Raw genomic sequence first — 15,607 nt, 5'->3', positions numbered from 1 at the left:
TCCTGCTCCTCTGATGCTGCTTGGCCTGCTGTGTTCATCCAGCTCTACACCTTGTTATCTCAGATTCTCCAGCATCTGCAGTTCCTACTATCTCAGCTAATGAGGTGGCTGCCTCAGTGTGCTGGACATTGTCTTTTTACAGTCATCAGTGTGTAGACCACCCATTGCAATAATCCAGGTTTCACGCTGTTTCCCTTTGCAGACCTTCCTCAAACATTAGGGAGTGTCTGCGGGCAAAAACTACTTGACACTGATTGGAGGGCGACCAGGAGTGGGGGCACAGGTTCATTTAGTGCTCCTTCTCCAACACAATGGAGTTCTGGTCAAGTTTAGCATCACTGCTGCCACATCATCTGAGATCAATAGTGACCGTGGACACTTGACACTGTTAATTGTATTTATATATTAATTCAACTTGTATATTAATTGTTCAATTTGTTGCACTAAGAGGAAATTAATTGCCTGGCTTCATGGAATGGAACAGACTCTCCATGAGATATATTTAATCACTAAACAATGGTAGAGCTATCCTATCATTTTAATGTATTGTGTTCCCACTTTAAATATAATGCAGCATCTAAATTTGTCTTAACTCCTCCAATTACAAATGAGCCCAGTGCAACCCGATGCCATTGTGAGTTTTAGGGTCTCTTTCACATAAGGAATAAGTATTGTGTATCTAATTAAGAATGCAGGGGCCGTTGGATAGGAAGAAGCCCCATTCATTACTCCTGCTGAAAGAGTTGTGTCTCCAGATGTATGTGTGTGTGTGTTTGTGTGAGTGTGAGTGTGTGTGTGTGTGTGTGTGTGTGTGTGTGTGTGTGTGTATGAGTGTCTGTGTGTGTGTGAGTATGAGTGTCTGTGAGTGTGTGTGCATGTGTGTGTGTGCGTGTGTATGTGTGTGTGAGTGAGTGTGTGAACCATCGAGATCTAGCAGCAAGTGGTCTGTCTGACTAATTGAAAGTTTGAACTGAGAAGTGGGACTGAAACCTTTGCCCATCTGTTGGTGTTTCAGACGAGTGCTGTTCTCTGTTCTGGAGGCTGCGTGCTGCTAGCTACCAGCGCTCTGTTGGCTATTGTTACTGTCTTCCTGCCAAGTGGACTGTGTGAGAAGAGAATCTGCACACTGGCTGGACACATGCAAACAACATCGGGTGAGTGAACTGACTGCTGCAATTCTCTCTGTTGTCATGTCCAGTGGTCTGATGCTATGCTGTCTTTATCAATACTGGAACTGAACAGGCAGAGGTATGAAATAGGTAGGGATGTATGGAGCCTGCTGGGTTGGAAGTTATTTGCTGATCATAAGATATATCACCAGCAGTTTGCAATAAGACTGAAACTAAAGAAACCTCAATGTGTGTTATTAATAGATCTCCTGTATAGGTTTCCAAAGAAGATATTTTATAATAAAATGCATAAAAACTGACAGACTGTGCACCCACATTTCCGTAAGAGATATATCAAACAGGAAAGGGTTGTCACTGGCAAACACACTCAAAATTGGTCCCATTGTGCTCCAAGTTGATACATTGGCTACTCATCAATGATCTGCTTCTTTCTCACCATCCTGTCAGAGCATTGCTCTCTTACTGGAATACAGTCCACAGGAGGTCATCCAAGGGAACTAGTTCATTCCCAATTTTTGATAGTGAGTACCAAGAAGCTGGTCAGCCATGTAGGCCGATTGTGCCATCCTTGCTGCTGCCTAGATTGAGATTATCAAGCCTGTACAGATTGTAGATCAAACCTAGGACACTCCTTGTTTGGTATTGTTCAACGATAACACAAACCACAACAACTTGAGTTTATACAGAACACCTTTGGTGCAGCATAATGCCAACAAGAGTATTGTCAATAAACTTCTTGTTGACGACTGAGCCTCAGAGGGAGATATTGGGTCGGCTGGTCAAAGCCTTGCGTAAGGAGGTTGGTTTTAAGGGGGAGATTCATTTAGGGAGCAAATTTCACAGCCTATGGCTTTGGCAGCTAAAGGCACAATGGGGAATGATTAAGGTTATGTTTCGGCAACAGACCGGGATTGGGAAAGTGCAGGTATCTCGGAAAATGCAGGAAATAATGAAGGTAGGAGGCAATGACTGCATGCAGGCATTCAAAAACAAGGATGAAGATTTTAAATTTGAGGCATTGTCAGAACAGGAGCCAATGTAATTCAGTAAGGATTGGGTGATGTGTGAACAGGACTCGGGTAAAATAGCTGCACTATTAGCAAGCCTTGAACAACAATGTGCTTGATTTGATGGGGCGAAGTGGTGCTATGATGGTTGGATGTTGGGGGTGTCATATGAAGCGCTCCTCCCAGCTGGTGTTTATTATTTGAAGCCTCATTGTCATTGGGAGGCACATGACAAAACCTCACAGATCATCCCAGATCCCTCTTCTACTGCTGATAGAAAGACGCTGTGAAGAATTCATTATTAGAAAATCATTGCAAAAAACTTTGAGCTGTAAAGAGTGAGTTTTCAATGATAATTGTGCTCATTATTTGAAGGAACATTGTTATAAACTTGAAGATAACCATTTAAACAGAGACCAGTTCCAACATTTTTAGTGAGAGCTTTAAATTAGTTAAACACACTCCAGAATATTCACATTCCACTGAACACTCGTTCCCCATATTAACACAATCAGTTCGTGCCAAATTAACCATCATTTATATACCCATCATCTGTTCCTGCATTCCATTAGATCTCAGGTATTATATGAGGTGATAATAAGCATGAGCAAAAATTAACAAGCTCCAAATCGAGTATAAGTGATAAAGTAGGTTTGATGGTATCAGGAAAGAATGTCTAATTTTAGTTTTAATATTTTCATCAGTCAGAAACCAAACTTAATGAGCAATATGGATATGTGACATTTCAGGGGCTCAGAGGGAGGATAGGCTACTTAGGATCATTTTGCTAACTTCCTAACCAGGGTCTATCTGACTGGAGGCTGCAGTGTTTCACCAGGGAAACAGAAGGAGGGGTGAATTAGAATGGTTTGGTATCTAATTTAGAGTCATAGAGTCAGTGCTGACTAGAACTCCTAAGTTAATCTGGTCCCGCTTGCCAGCATTTGGCCCTCGGTCCTCCAAACCCTTCCTATTTATGTATCTTCCTGTCAGCTGGTTGCAAAGAGAGGTTGAGATCACCTCAGGGCAACTCTAGGCCTGAGCTGTCAATACAGGCAGATAGAAGGTATATCAAAACAAAAACTAATGGGCGAGTTTATCCAAAGATTCTGGTAAAAAAATACCAATAAAGCAATTGAATGGGAAAACACAGTGAATGCACACTTTATCACTGGGGCTGGTGAGATACAAACAAACACTGTGGACTCAAGCATCTGAACATGGAGTAAACACAGAAAGTGCTGGTGAACTTTAGCAGGTCTGGCAGCTTCTGTGGAGAGAGAAACAGAGTTTTGAGTCTGGTATGACTTTCCTTTAGACTCCTCAGTTCTTCTCCAGAATGTAACATGGTCATTTGTACAACTGAAAGTTGCCCGCAACTCTGTATACAAGAACAGGGATTACGTTGAAATGAAAGAGAAAATGCCAGAAATACTGAGTCAGTCAGGCAGCGTCAGTGGAGAGAGAAACAGAATTAACATTTCAGCTCTTTGACCTTGCATCAGAAACCACGTAGGTAAACTTGTCAGGTGATAATGACATCCCTGCCACCCTACCTTTGAGACTTCAGACTCTTGGCGTCTCACCTGTTCTATGGCTTAACTCTGATGCTTTGACCAGGTCTATTCCAGTGCTCCTCAAACTAATATATACGTCGCTCTTCAACATAAAAGAAACACAGAAGTGAATTATGTAAAAATGTGAATGAAGCCTGTGACTTTAAAATGGGCATGAAAGATCCAGTTCACTTATCACCTGCCCTCCAACCCTGCCCCATCTGAAGAGTCCACCTGCATCTCGTCTCCTCATGGAGATCAGTGAGTTCTGACAGATGTTTGCTAATTACAGTTTCACTAGAACCACCAAAGCAGGGGAAATCTTTAGAAATGTAATTCCAATATCACTCTAAGTAAATTATGACTGTACTGCCTTCAGGCGCTGCTGTGTGGGTCTGATGTGTGTTTGCAACTCAAGCCAAATGGCTCATCTCCTACTGGGATGATATGCTCAGCCAACACAATTGGTTTAAGACTAAAGGATGTCTCCCCCTCGACTGCTGTGCATTGCGGAAGAAAAAATCCCACATATTCCAGTGAAGCAAAGTTTAAGTTAACAAATACAAGCAACAAATGCCCAATTGTTTTTAAGCAATAATCTTCTGGCCACTGAATACCATGCTGAATCGTTTAATTGAAATTTGCCAGAGATCGTTATGAACCATTGTTATTTTTCGTAGTTTCCAAATCCTTTGACCAAATCCTTGCAAAGAGGGTTTCTGGTCTGGTGGAGACAGAGTTTGGGAATTAGATCGATTGTCGCTCTTCTTGCCACAGTAGCAGCTGCCGCCTTGACCTCTCCATCTGAAGTTAGTATAAAGGATGACTTTGGGCTGGCAACCTGGTATCCTGGCACATCCCTGCCTGGTCAGCACACTTCAGTCACAAGAGGGAGAGCAGACTGCAAGTGGCTATTTGCAATGTCATCAAAGAACCACCCCAGAAACTTTTCCTCAGCCCTCAATGACCTAGAAGTGCTGAAAGTAAGACGTCTGTCATGATAAACATTCCTTGTGTATGTAGAGTGCGCTGAGAGAGAAATTCACTTAATGGATTTGATCTGCTCAATGGCCATTTGGGGGTTTTAACTGCACCATAGCCAGATCTGATTTGACCAATGAGCTTTCTTCAATTTAGACTCTCAACTAAGTTCTAAATTTTGTTCTTTAAAACCCTGCATAAGTTGAGCTAACTTATATTGAATTTACAGTATAAACAGTTTCCTAAAGCTAGGCTGAGAAATGATAATCCTTGCAGAAAGCGAGAAACCAGGTGGGGCTCAAATCACAAACTCAAAACCATACAAAGTATTTAAAGACCTTCCTGTAATGAAATTTCATTGCAGCTGTGCCCGCCACAATTTTGGTGCGAAAAAAAGCATAGTGTTTTATAAAGTCCATTGATGTCTCAGTGTGTAACTTCCCACCACTGAACTAAACCATCTGGAATTGGCAGATCTCAAACCTTGACTCTTGGCATTTACAGATATAAGGATGAGATGGGGAATCAAAAACTCAAGTCATAGAATCTGTACAGTGCAGAAAGAGGCCATTCAGCCCAGTAAGTTTGCACTGACCCTCCAAGCACATTCCACCAATTCCCCATAATCCCACATTTTCCACAGCTAATCCACCTAATCTACACATCCCTCTGCACAACAGGATAATTTAGTATCTAGGAGATAGCAAGAACTGCAGATGCTAGAGTTCCGACACTGAGTCGGAACAACCCTGCTGTGAAGTCTCTTCCAGGGATGTCCACCTTGAACATGTTGTCCTCCTCCCTCTGAAAAGATCTCAGTGGATCTCTTTCCCATTGCAGCCCACTGGTGCGATCTCCACTACCCATTATCTGCATCCACCTATCACCATCCCATCTACCTTCCCCCAGTCCCACCCTCTGTCTACTTATTTCTGAGCTGCCTTCCCCTTCCCTTGTCCTGATGAAGGCTGTCCCTGCTCGCCTGATGCTGCCTGACCTACTGTGTTCCTCCAGCTCCACACTGTATTGACTGAGGATAATTTAAGCATGGCCACTCCACCAAACCTGTACGTCTTTGGCAGAAAGCAGAGCACCCAGAAGAAACCCATGCAGACACGGGGAGAATGTTTAAACTCCACACAGACTGTCACCCGAGGCTGGAATCAAACCCGGGTCCCTGGCGCTGTGAGATAGCAGTGCTAACCACTGTGCTGACTAAACAATCTCTACCATTGCTGTCCCTACACCCCACTAATCAGTGGTTAGTGGCTGAGATTAGGCAATTGTGTAAGACAGATATTTAACAATCTCTGAATCCAGTCCCACGCTGATCGCCTGTCAATCAAAACGTCTGAGCATCTGTTGTTTGCGTTCTGAGACCAGGGAAGGAGAGGTTCGCAGAGGAACATAGAAACGTAAAAACCAGAAACCGTAATAGGTCATTCAGCTCTGCAATGCCGGGTCTGTCATTTAATCTGATCACGGCTGATCCTCTATCTCAATATCATATTGCTACTGTCTCCCTGTACCCCTTGGTGCCTTTAGAATCTAGCAATTCACCTACCTCTTTCTTCAATGTATTCAGAGACTTGACCTCCACGACCCTCTGTGGTAGAGAATTCCACAGGTTCATGACCCTTTGAAGGAAGAAAGTTTTCCACAAGCCATTCTTAAATGTTCTATCCCATTTCCTGAGGCTGTGACTCTGGTTCTAGAATCCTAAACCAGGGAAAACATCCTCCCTGCATCTAGTCTGTCCAGCCCTGTTAGAATGTTATATGTTTCAAAATGTTAGCCAGGATCCTTGCTCCTGATTGCTCTCCCAGTTAGCTGTGCGGGAAAGCGAGGTGTGTGGTGGTTGACAATCCCTGCCTGAGCTGATATGAAAGGAAGGATCAATTAGCAGAATCAACAATCTAGCCTGCACATTTGAGATAGTATTAATGCTGCTGGACTTGTAATCCTGAGGCCCAGGCTAATACTGTGGGGATGCAAGATCAACGATCGCCTCAGCAGCTGATGGTATTTAAATTCAATTAAATAAACTTGGAATATAGGGGGCTGTTGTGGTGCAGTGGCAGTGTCCCTACCACTGGGACAGGAGACCTGGGTTCCAGTCCCACCTGCCCCAGGGGTGTGTGTCATAAAATCTTGGAACGGGTTGATTAGAAAATCTGGAATATTAAGATAGTCTGAGTAAAAGGCAAAGTCACCCTATTCTGACCAGACCATATAGATTGCCCTCTCTTTAGAGAGAGATGAGTGGTGATGGTGGTTTAACCTGAGGGTCATCATGCCTCAGATGAGGGGAGAGGTTGAGAAGGAGAGTCCTTCACAGTAAGTTCAGTCAGTGTGGGAATTGAACATGTGCATCACGAACCAGCCACCAACCAACTGAGCAAACCAACCCTGAAACTAATAGGGCCGTGCCCCTTTCACCGATTATCGAAATCTGATTCACTTGTGCCCTGTACAGAAGGCAATCTGCCATTTTCCTGGTCTGGCCTACATGTGACTCCAGGCCCACAGTGACATGGTTAACGCTTGACTGAAATGGCATAGTAAGCTATTCCATTCAAGGTCAACCAGGAATGGATAAGAATTGCTGGCCTTGCTAGTAGCACACATATCTAAGGAAAGAATATGGAAAACAATTGGACATTCTATTTCTTAACATGCACTTGGTTTGTATTTCGTTGTATTCAGAAAATTGACAGGGTGGTTCAGTCGAGGCATGAGAAATGATTAAAGATGTGACAGAGTGAATATAGGAAAACTATTTGATCAGGGAGCAAAATTCAGAACTAAGGATTACAATTTTCAAACTAGATTTGTATCATTCAGGAATTAAAGCAGGAAGCTCCTTCCCACACAGTGGGTTATGGAAATCAAGAATATACTCTCCCCAGAAAGATACTGAGGGTGAATTGAAATTTCCAAGACCGCTTTTGGCCGTCTTTAATTAACCAAGGCTGTCAAAGGATCGAGTACAGGATAGGACTCATTTTATCCAACTCATCAAATGGGAAACACAGGACGTTGTGTGGAACGGTGATTTCACAAACAGCCCAATATCAATTTCCAGTCGCTACAATATGGCTGTGTATAAACCAGCACTGTATTTAATCTTAATCAGTTTCCGGATGATCAAGTTATTAAGTCATAGAATCGTAGAGACGTACAGCACGGAACCTGAGCCTTTGATCCAATTCATCCATGCCAACCAGATATCCTAAATTAATCTAATCCTGTTTGCCAGCATTTAGCCCATATCCCTCCAAACCCTTCCTATTGATATACCCTTCCAGATGCCTTTTAAATGATGTAATTGTACCAGTCTCCACTGCTTCCTCTGGCAGCTCATTCCATACATGCACCAGCCTCTGTGTGAAAAGGTCCCTTTTAAATCTTTCCCCTCTCACCTTAAACCTATGCCCTCTAGTTTTGGACTCCCTGCCCTGAGAAAAAGACTATGGCTACTGACCCTATTTGTGTCCGTCATGATTTTATAAACCTCTATAAGGTCACCCCTCAACCTCCCCTCCAACCCCGGCAACATCCTTGTATCTTTTCTGAACCCTTTTGAGCTTAACAACATCTTTCCTACAGCAGGAAAGATTCTGAATTGAACACAGTGTTCCAAAAGTTGCCTAACCAACGTTCTGTACAGCCACAACACGATCTCCCAACTCCCATACTCAATGCACTGACCAATAAAAGTAAGTGCACCAAAAGCCTTCTTCACTACCATGTCTATCAGTGACTCCACTTTCAAGGATTTATGAACCTGCACCCCAAAGTCTCTTTGTTTGGCAACACTCCCCAGGACCTTACCATTGTTCAAATTAACCCCAAAACATATTTGATCTTCAGACTGACTGTAGCTCCTGTTAGTAACCAATAGTAGCTTACTAAGATTAGCTTTAAATTCCATATTTTTCAATAGAATTTAAACTCCATCAGCTTTTATGGTATAATTTGAACCTATGACCCCCAGAACATTAGTCTGGGCCCCAGGATTATAAATGTATGCACCAGATGTATTACCTCATGCAGGTAATTATTCCTTCCTTCTATAGGCCACCTGAGGTCTTGTGGTGCAGTGATAAGAGTCCCTAGCTCTGAGCTAGGAGGCCTGGGTTCAAGTCCCATCCTGCTCCAGAGGTGTGTCATAATATCTCTGAATAGGTTACTTATAAAATAGCTGTACAAGTCAACATTTGCACAAAATGAGCAAAGTCATTGAGGAGGGAGAGGTGATGGTTACAAATTCAAGTCACATTGCTACATCTAAGCTCCAAGAGACATGATACAGCAGAGACAGCAGCAAGCTTTCCCTCAATAACAACGGGAAAAGCTGTAAAAAGGGCTCTTAAACTTCAAAGCTAGAAGGCACAGGGAGGATTCTATAAAGATATGCAAGATGCTTGAATGTGAAGTGCTTTGAGATGTCAAGAATTTGATGAGGGGTTCTATGAACGCATGTTCTATAGTCATTGGAAAAAATAATATTAAGTGCAGTTTAAAGAGGCAGCCAACTTTCTAGAAACTACTTATGAGGACTAATTTTACCATCATTGATTCCAGGACTCCAATTACTGATCGTCTACGTTGCTACACTCCTATTAACGCCTGAATGTTAATTTTAATAAACCTTTCCTGAGTCACCTTATGAAATACGTTGAATGCTTAAAAATGTTACATCTATTACATCGTCTCTATCTAGTCAATGTGTTACTTATCTTTAACAAGATTACATTGTTAAAAATGACCTGTTTAACAAATCTATACCATCTTTGCCATTAAGTTCATAGTTTCCAAACACTCACTAGTATTGACTCTTACTCCAGCATATTTTTCTCAGAGTTTTATAATCTTCAGAATGCCAAATCTTCTTCAGATTTTCCTTCCTCTTACAGTCTTTAAAACTAGATTCTGATTTGCTTACTCCTTACACTGTTCAATTACCCCAATTCATACAATGTGGGCTTTGAACTGAAACTTGTATTTTTCCTTAAAAAAAAGATTCTTCTTGTACTGCACCTGACCCCTGAACCCTCGGTACTGACAATAAGTGCAAAAATGCAGAAATATTTAGTGCTAAATAGGTGCAGGAAACCACAAACAAGGAGAAAGTGCCTATACATTAAAAGCAGCCGCAACCAAGTGGAGATTTAAAGCTCCTCTGTCAGTCATTTAAATATAGTTTACACAGTAGCAATCTGCAAAACACTTTAGAATGATTATGTTCCACTCGCTTCACATTTTCAAGTGTTGACACTTGCAAGGATGTACATAACAGAGGATGAACAGTCACGTCTAGTCTGCTCCCTTGGGCACTGCAAATATGGGTAGTGTGCTCAATATAATAATGTGAAAGCATCGTGGAAAATCAGCAGTCCACTCAAAAGAAGGGCACTTTGTTCTGGGTAATGGTATATTTATGGTTGAGACAACCAATGTTATTACTAGTTGCAGTGCTGAATATTACTGCTGTATATATTGGCTGATTTAACAAAATAAGGAGATGGTGTTTCAAGGATATGTTTAAGAATCATTAACTAACAGCCAAACAAGACTTTGCTCAGCCTGTGCACCTTTCCCTTTTCCTGTATTTCGAGCACCTTATTAAGGAAGAACCAATTAGTAGTCCCACCCAATTAGGAAGAAATCTGAAGGTGCTTTAATGTATCAGGAAGAAAGACTTAATTTGACTGCTGCATATATTCGGTAATTCTACGTCAGATAATGTTAGCTGAAGAAGTATTTGTATGTGTTGCTGCACCTGAATAATCATTACAGCATAACTCACTGGGAGGTAGAAAGGAGCCTCTTGTACTCTGAAACAAAAATAGAAATTGCTGATGAAACTCAGCAGGTCCAGCAGCATCTGTGGGAAGACTAGACACCAGATTTGAAATGTTACTTGGAGACTGATGAAGGGTTTCCGCCCAAAATGATGACTTTCCTGCTCCTCTGATGCTGTCTGACCTGCTGTGCTTTTCCAGTCTCAAATCTATCGACTCAGATTCGAAATTTTAACTCTGCTTTCTTCCCACTGATGCTGCCAGACCTGCTGAGTTTTGCCAGCAATCTCTGTTTTCGCTTCAGATCTCCAGCATCCGCCATTGTTTGTTTTTATTTTATTCTCTCACTTCCTGCTCTTCTTTACTGGCTGTACATAAGACCATAAGACATAGGAGCAGAAATTAGGCCACTCGGCCCATCGAGTCTGCTCTGCCATCCAATCGTGGCTGATAAATTCCTTGACTCCATTCTCCCGCTTTCTCCCCGTAACTCTTGATCCCCTTGATAATCAAGAACCTATCTATCTCAGTCTTAAATGTACTCAGTGATCTAGCCTCCACAGCCTTCTGTGGCAGTGAATTCTATAGATTCACCACTCTCTGGCCAAAAAAGTTTCTCCTTATCTCACACCTATCAACTCAGGTAGTTCATTGAACGCAGCTTAAGAGGGCGGGCCTGTCCTCAGCTTACTCACACAAAGATCTCATGCTTATCATCTCTTGACATCTTTGTGGTTGATGCGAGCAAACCACTAATCCATAAACGCTGCCCCACTTCACATCAGTTTTGATGAATAGTCACCTAGACTCGAAACGTTAGCTTGCTCCCTCTCCATACATGCTACCTGACGCACAGTGATTTCCAGCATTTTTTGTTTTCAACCTGCATGTTCCACTGCACACTGATGTAGTGCTAAGGTTTGATATTTTTCGTCAATAGAGATTGATTTCTCAAAACAGATAGTGTTAATCCCAATGCAGTAGCAGTCTAGAGAAATGTTCATCTTACTGGGCTGATGGCTTTTTTTCAAAAATTTCAGCCCAAAGACTGAAAAATAGCCCAAATGTTCAATAAAACGAATTGTGATAACAGGTGTCATTTTATTGGGCTAAGTTGTTCCAATAGAAATAACAAATACTCAAAAACATATTTAAACGAAAATTAACTGATTTTAAATACAATATTTGTTTTGGCTTTCACTCCAGGCTCACCATACCTTTTTCCTTTCCTTTTTACAACGTAACCAAATTAATAAGAAGGGTGCCAGCTCAGCAGGCCCAGTAGCGTCACCACTCGTGTGGGCCAATGCTAAGGTTGAATCTCTATGACATTTCAACGATTGGACAAGCTCAAAGAATGGATTGCCCAAGGCCATGATTCATAATATGAATAACCAACAGGAACGGGGTCCCAGTTCCAACTATTCACTCAAAAGCTTGATTATCCAAAAAAGAAAAATTATGATCTGAACCTTACCCTCTAATAACTGGCAGTTGTTACATTAATACATAAAAGTTCATTTACCTCAATGGTCAGAACCATCAATCAGGCACATAGACCCTCACACCCAATTTCCTTATGCAGTAACTCACTGAAAGCTATTCCCGCAGTCTAAACGTCACTGTCCAATCCCTGATATTTATTGTGGTAGTTCACTTTCAGTTGCTAATCAGGTGCAAAACTGAGATTGCAGAATGGCTGATCATTATGGAAATCTCCAGATTCACACCGTTAGTGTTTCACCCTGTTAGTCCGTTAAAAATGTGTTGCATGGAGTTTTACTTTTTGTTGTGAATTTGATGCCATTTATGAGCAGTGGGTTTTGGGAGTTCACAATAGATTCTTGATGACATTCTCTAAAGCTCCTTAACACGCTGTGACATTAATAGCAGCTCCTGATGTTTTTAATGTGGAGCTGATTACTAGGACATACTTACAGACAGCATAGAACATGAGCCTTCCATGATTTGAAAGATGTAGCTTGATTGCCTTATTAAGAAAGGGATTTCTGTCACAAATGATCAGAAATTCTCCTGTGAATATGCAGGATTCATTTGGACATTGATCAGAATTTCTGTTTTGGCTAATAGAAATTTCTGATTGCACAGGAGAGGCTAGCACTGAAGTGAGTCAAAATGATGTTTTTCATTTTAAAGCATGGTGTATTGCAAGCTGAAGAGGTGAGCATTTTTTTCTGTTCACAGCAAGAATGGCAAGTAAAGATTCATCTCAGCTCTTAATGAGATGTGTTCACAATGCACAAGTGCCTATAATTTGACATTAACGTGCATTTGATTAATAATGTCAATAAAAGCCACTATAAGGCTGAGTATTGTGAGGAAAGATACAGTAATACCACACTTGTAGTCTTGTGAAGATGGATTTAAGTTGCATTGAGGCTGTGATGTACAGAAACTGTTCCTTATGTGATGTCTGAACTGGAAATATTTAACGGTGACAGAAGTAAAAATTATTACATTTCTCGGCATTTACATTCCTCACTTGAGGGACACAAACATGCCCTTCCCCTTAACAAGCTAATTTCTGAGCAGCAGATTATTACAGTATGTCTGTGTGTTTCAATACTTCTTCAGCTTTTCAAATTTAGCCTTCACTCAGTGGCTGTAACCATCAGATGATCAGAAACAGCCAAAAGCAATGGAATTAGCAGCACAGAAAGTATTGACATAAAGGATTGGTGAATTTGGTGCCATCACATTTCCGACCCATGCTTTTGAAACATTGCATCATGTTTGAGGATAAGGTTCCTCATGAAATTTTGTGGACAGTGTTTGTTGCTGGACCAACCACAGCTTTAAAAAAAAAGCAAATGATGGTTCAGGCTCATTGAGCGAGCAACAGCTTTGCTGAGGTTTGTAAAAACACCAGGTGCAGGTATTCACCTGTTCAGTGTTTCCTGAAGATGCTTGAAATTCCAGTTTCTCAGCAGGGGCAATGGCAGATGACCTGTTCACAAAAGGGCCACTTGTTGGTCTTTTGCCTGGAAACACTACACCCCAGCTAAAATAAATTAAAATGGGGGATTCCCATCAGACTCCAATAGTGAAAGACAGATACCCTGCCTTTAACAATCTCAAGACATCACAAAGTGCTCTATAGTCAGTGAAGAGTCATGTAATCAGTTAATTACTTCTGAAGTATAGTCACTGCTGTAACGTAGAAAAACTGGCAGCCAATTTGCACATAGCAAACTCCAACAAACAATGTGATAGTGACAAGTGTTTTTTTTAGTGATGTAGGTTGTGGGCTAAATATTGGGGAGGCAGTGGCATAGTGGTAACGGAATGGATCCAAATCTATTCAGCCGCCTTTACTCTATACCCCTCGATTCATTTGGATAACTAATATCTATCAACCTCAGGTTTGAAGTTAATAATTAATCTTGTGACTCTCGAAGTACACTCCTGAAAATTTTGGCCCTTATTTTTAGTCTTCATCCTTTAGTTCTGAACTCCCGACCAGCACAAATAATTTCTCTCCATCTACCCTATCTGTTCTGCTTAAACATTTAAAACTTAACAACCTTAACCTTCTAAATTCCAGGAGATACAACCCTACGTTGTGTAGCTTCTCCTCATAATTTAATTCTTGGAGTCCAGATTCATATAGAATCCCTACAGTGCAGAAAAATGCCATTTGGCCCATCAAGTCTGCACTGACCCTGAGAAGAGCATCCCACCCAGACCCCCATAAATCCTGCATTTCCCATGGCTAATCCATCTAGACTGCACATCCCTGCACACTATAGCATTGGCCAATTCACCTAACCTGCACATCTGCAAACTGTGGGAAGAAACCAGAGGGAACCAACACAGACATGGGGAGAACTCCATGCAGACATTTGCCTAAGGTTGGAATTGAACCCAGGTCCCTGGTGCTGTGAGGCAGTAGTACTAAACCGCTGAGCCACCATGCCACCCGACCTTTTTGCTAGATTGACACTGTACCCCCTCCAAGGCCAATATGTCTGTGTTGCCTGGAGCTACTCACAGTGCTGCAGGTATATACTAACCAGGGTTTTGTTCTGCTGAAGCATGACTTTTATTCCTTTGCATTTTAAATCTCTGTATGGAAATGTGTTCCATAGCTTAGAATGAGTTATGGTTATAACCTCGGTGGTAAAAGTAAAATGAAGCGACGGATTTAGTGCAGGTGGATGGAGAAAAAATAGTTGCAGGAATATGTTTCTGCGACACAAATCACATCGTCAGTATACGAATACTGTCATTGTGACAGAATTGATGTAAATACAATGATTGTGAGCCCTCTAAAATACAGAATTAGATTAAAATGACAGGTGTGATGGAGGAGCTATTTTCTCTTTCAGCAAGTTGAAAAGTATCACAATATCCTTTCTTTAAACTAAACAGTTATGATCTCGGGCCGTGCTGCCTTGTTTATCTGGCAGCCTTCACTATGTTGAAAGAATGATCCTGTTGTTGACATAATGTGGAAACATTTTATGATTCGGGCAAAGAAAATTAGAGAACAGATTAATTCATTGGCAAGTTAATAATTTTCTGTCAGCTCCAGATAAGTAGGACTAATGGTGCACTTTCCATCATTCATGGCAGTTATTCCTGAGCAGTATCAGAGTGTGAGCAGAGACAGATTGGTGATTCGCAAGGTCAGGGGTTCCAGAGGCTTTTCAGGCTTAACAAAAGAGTGAGAAAGAAAGTCAAAGGGAGAAAGAGAGATAAAGCGAAAGAGAGAAAAAAAAATTTAGATTGAGAAAATCAAATTGGCAGATGTAGCCACGAAGACAAATGCGTGTGTATTCAGAACAAAGATATATCCCAGTGACAAAGAAGGATTCTAGGAAGGGTATAAACCAACCATGGTTAATGAAGAAAGATGAGGAAACTGAAAGTAAAAACACACACAACATGGCAACGATTAACACTAAAAGCGAGGATTGGGTAGGTTTTAAAAGCCAGCAAAAGATGGCCAAAAAAGAAAGAAAATTACCGATGAGGGTAAAACTAGCAAGTGATGTAAAAACAGACAGGAAGAGCTTCTTTAAGTATATAAAAATGAAGACAGAGGCCAAAGTGAATGTTGTCACTTTAGATAATGAAGCTGGGTAAATAATAAAGAGGAGCCA

The 15,607-nt window shown here is 41.4% G+C and overlaps 1 protein-coding gene across 1 annotated transcript in view; it reads left to right on the top strand.

Annotated features, from left to right (window-relative positions):
- LOC125486187 (LHFPL tetraspan subfamily member 7 protein) overlaps nt 1-15,607 on the top strand; it is a 262,361-nt gene that overhangs the window by 128,495 nt on the left and 118,259 nt on the right. Inside the window, exon 2 of the mRNA XM_048612747.1 lies at nt 1,016-1,154. Within this exon, the coding sequence (XP_048468704.1) occupies nt 1,016-1,154 (139 nt within the window). The remainder of the gene's footprint in view (nt 1-1,015; nt 1,155-15,607) is intronic.

This window comes from Rhincodon typus, chromosome 26 (assembly GCF_021869965.1).
Source record: "Rhincodon typus isolate 14 chromosome 26, sRhiTyp1.1, whole genome shotgun sequence".
In the NCBI taxonomy this organism is placed as follows: Eukaryota; Metazoa; Chordata; class Chondrichthyes; order Orectolobiformes; family Rhincodontidae; genus Rhincodon; species Rhincodon typus.
This window is presented reverse-complemented; position numbering and strand designations above follow the sequence as displayed.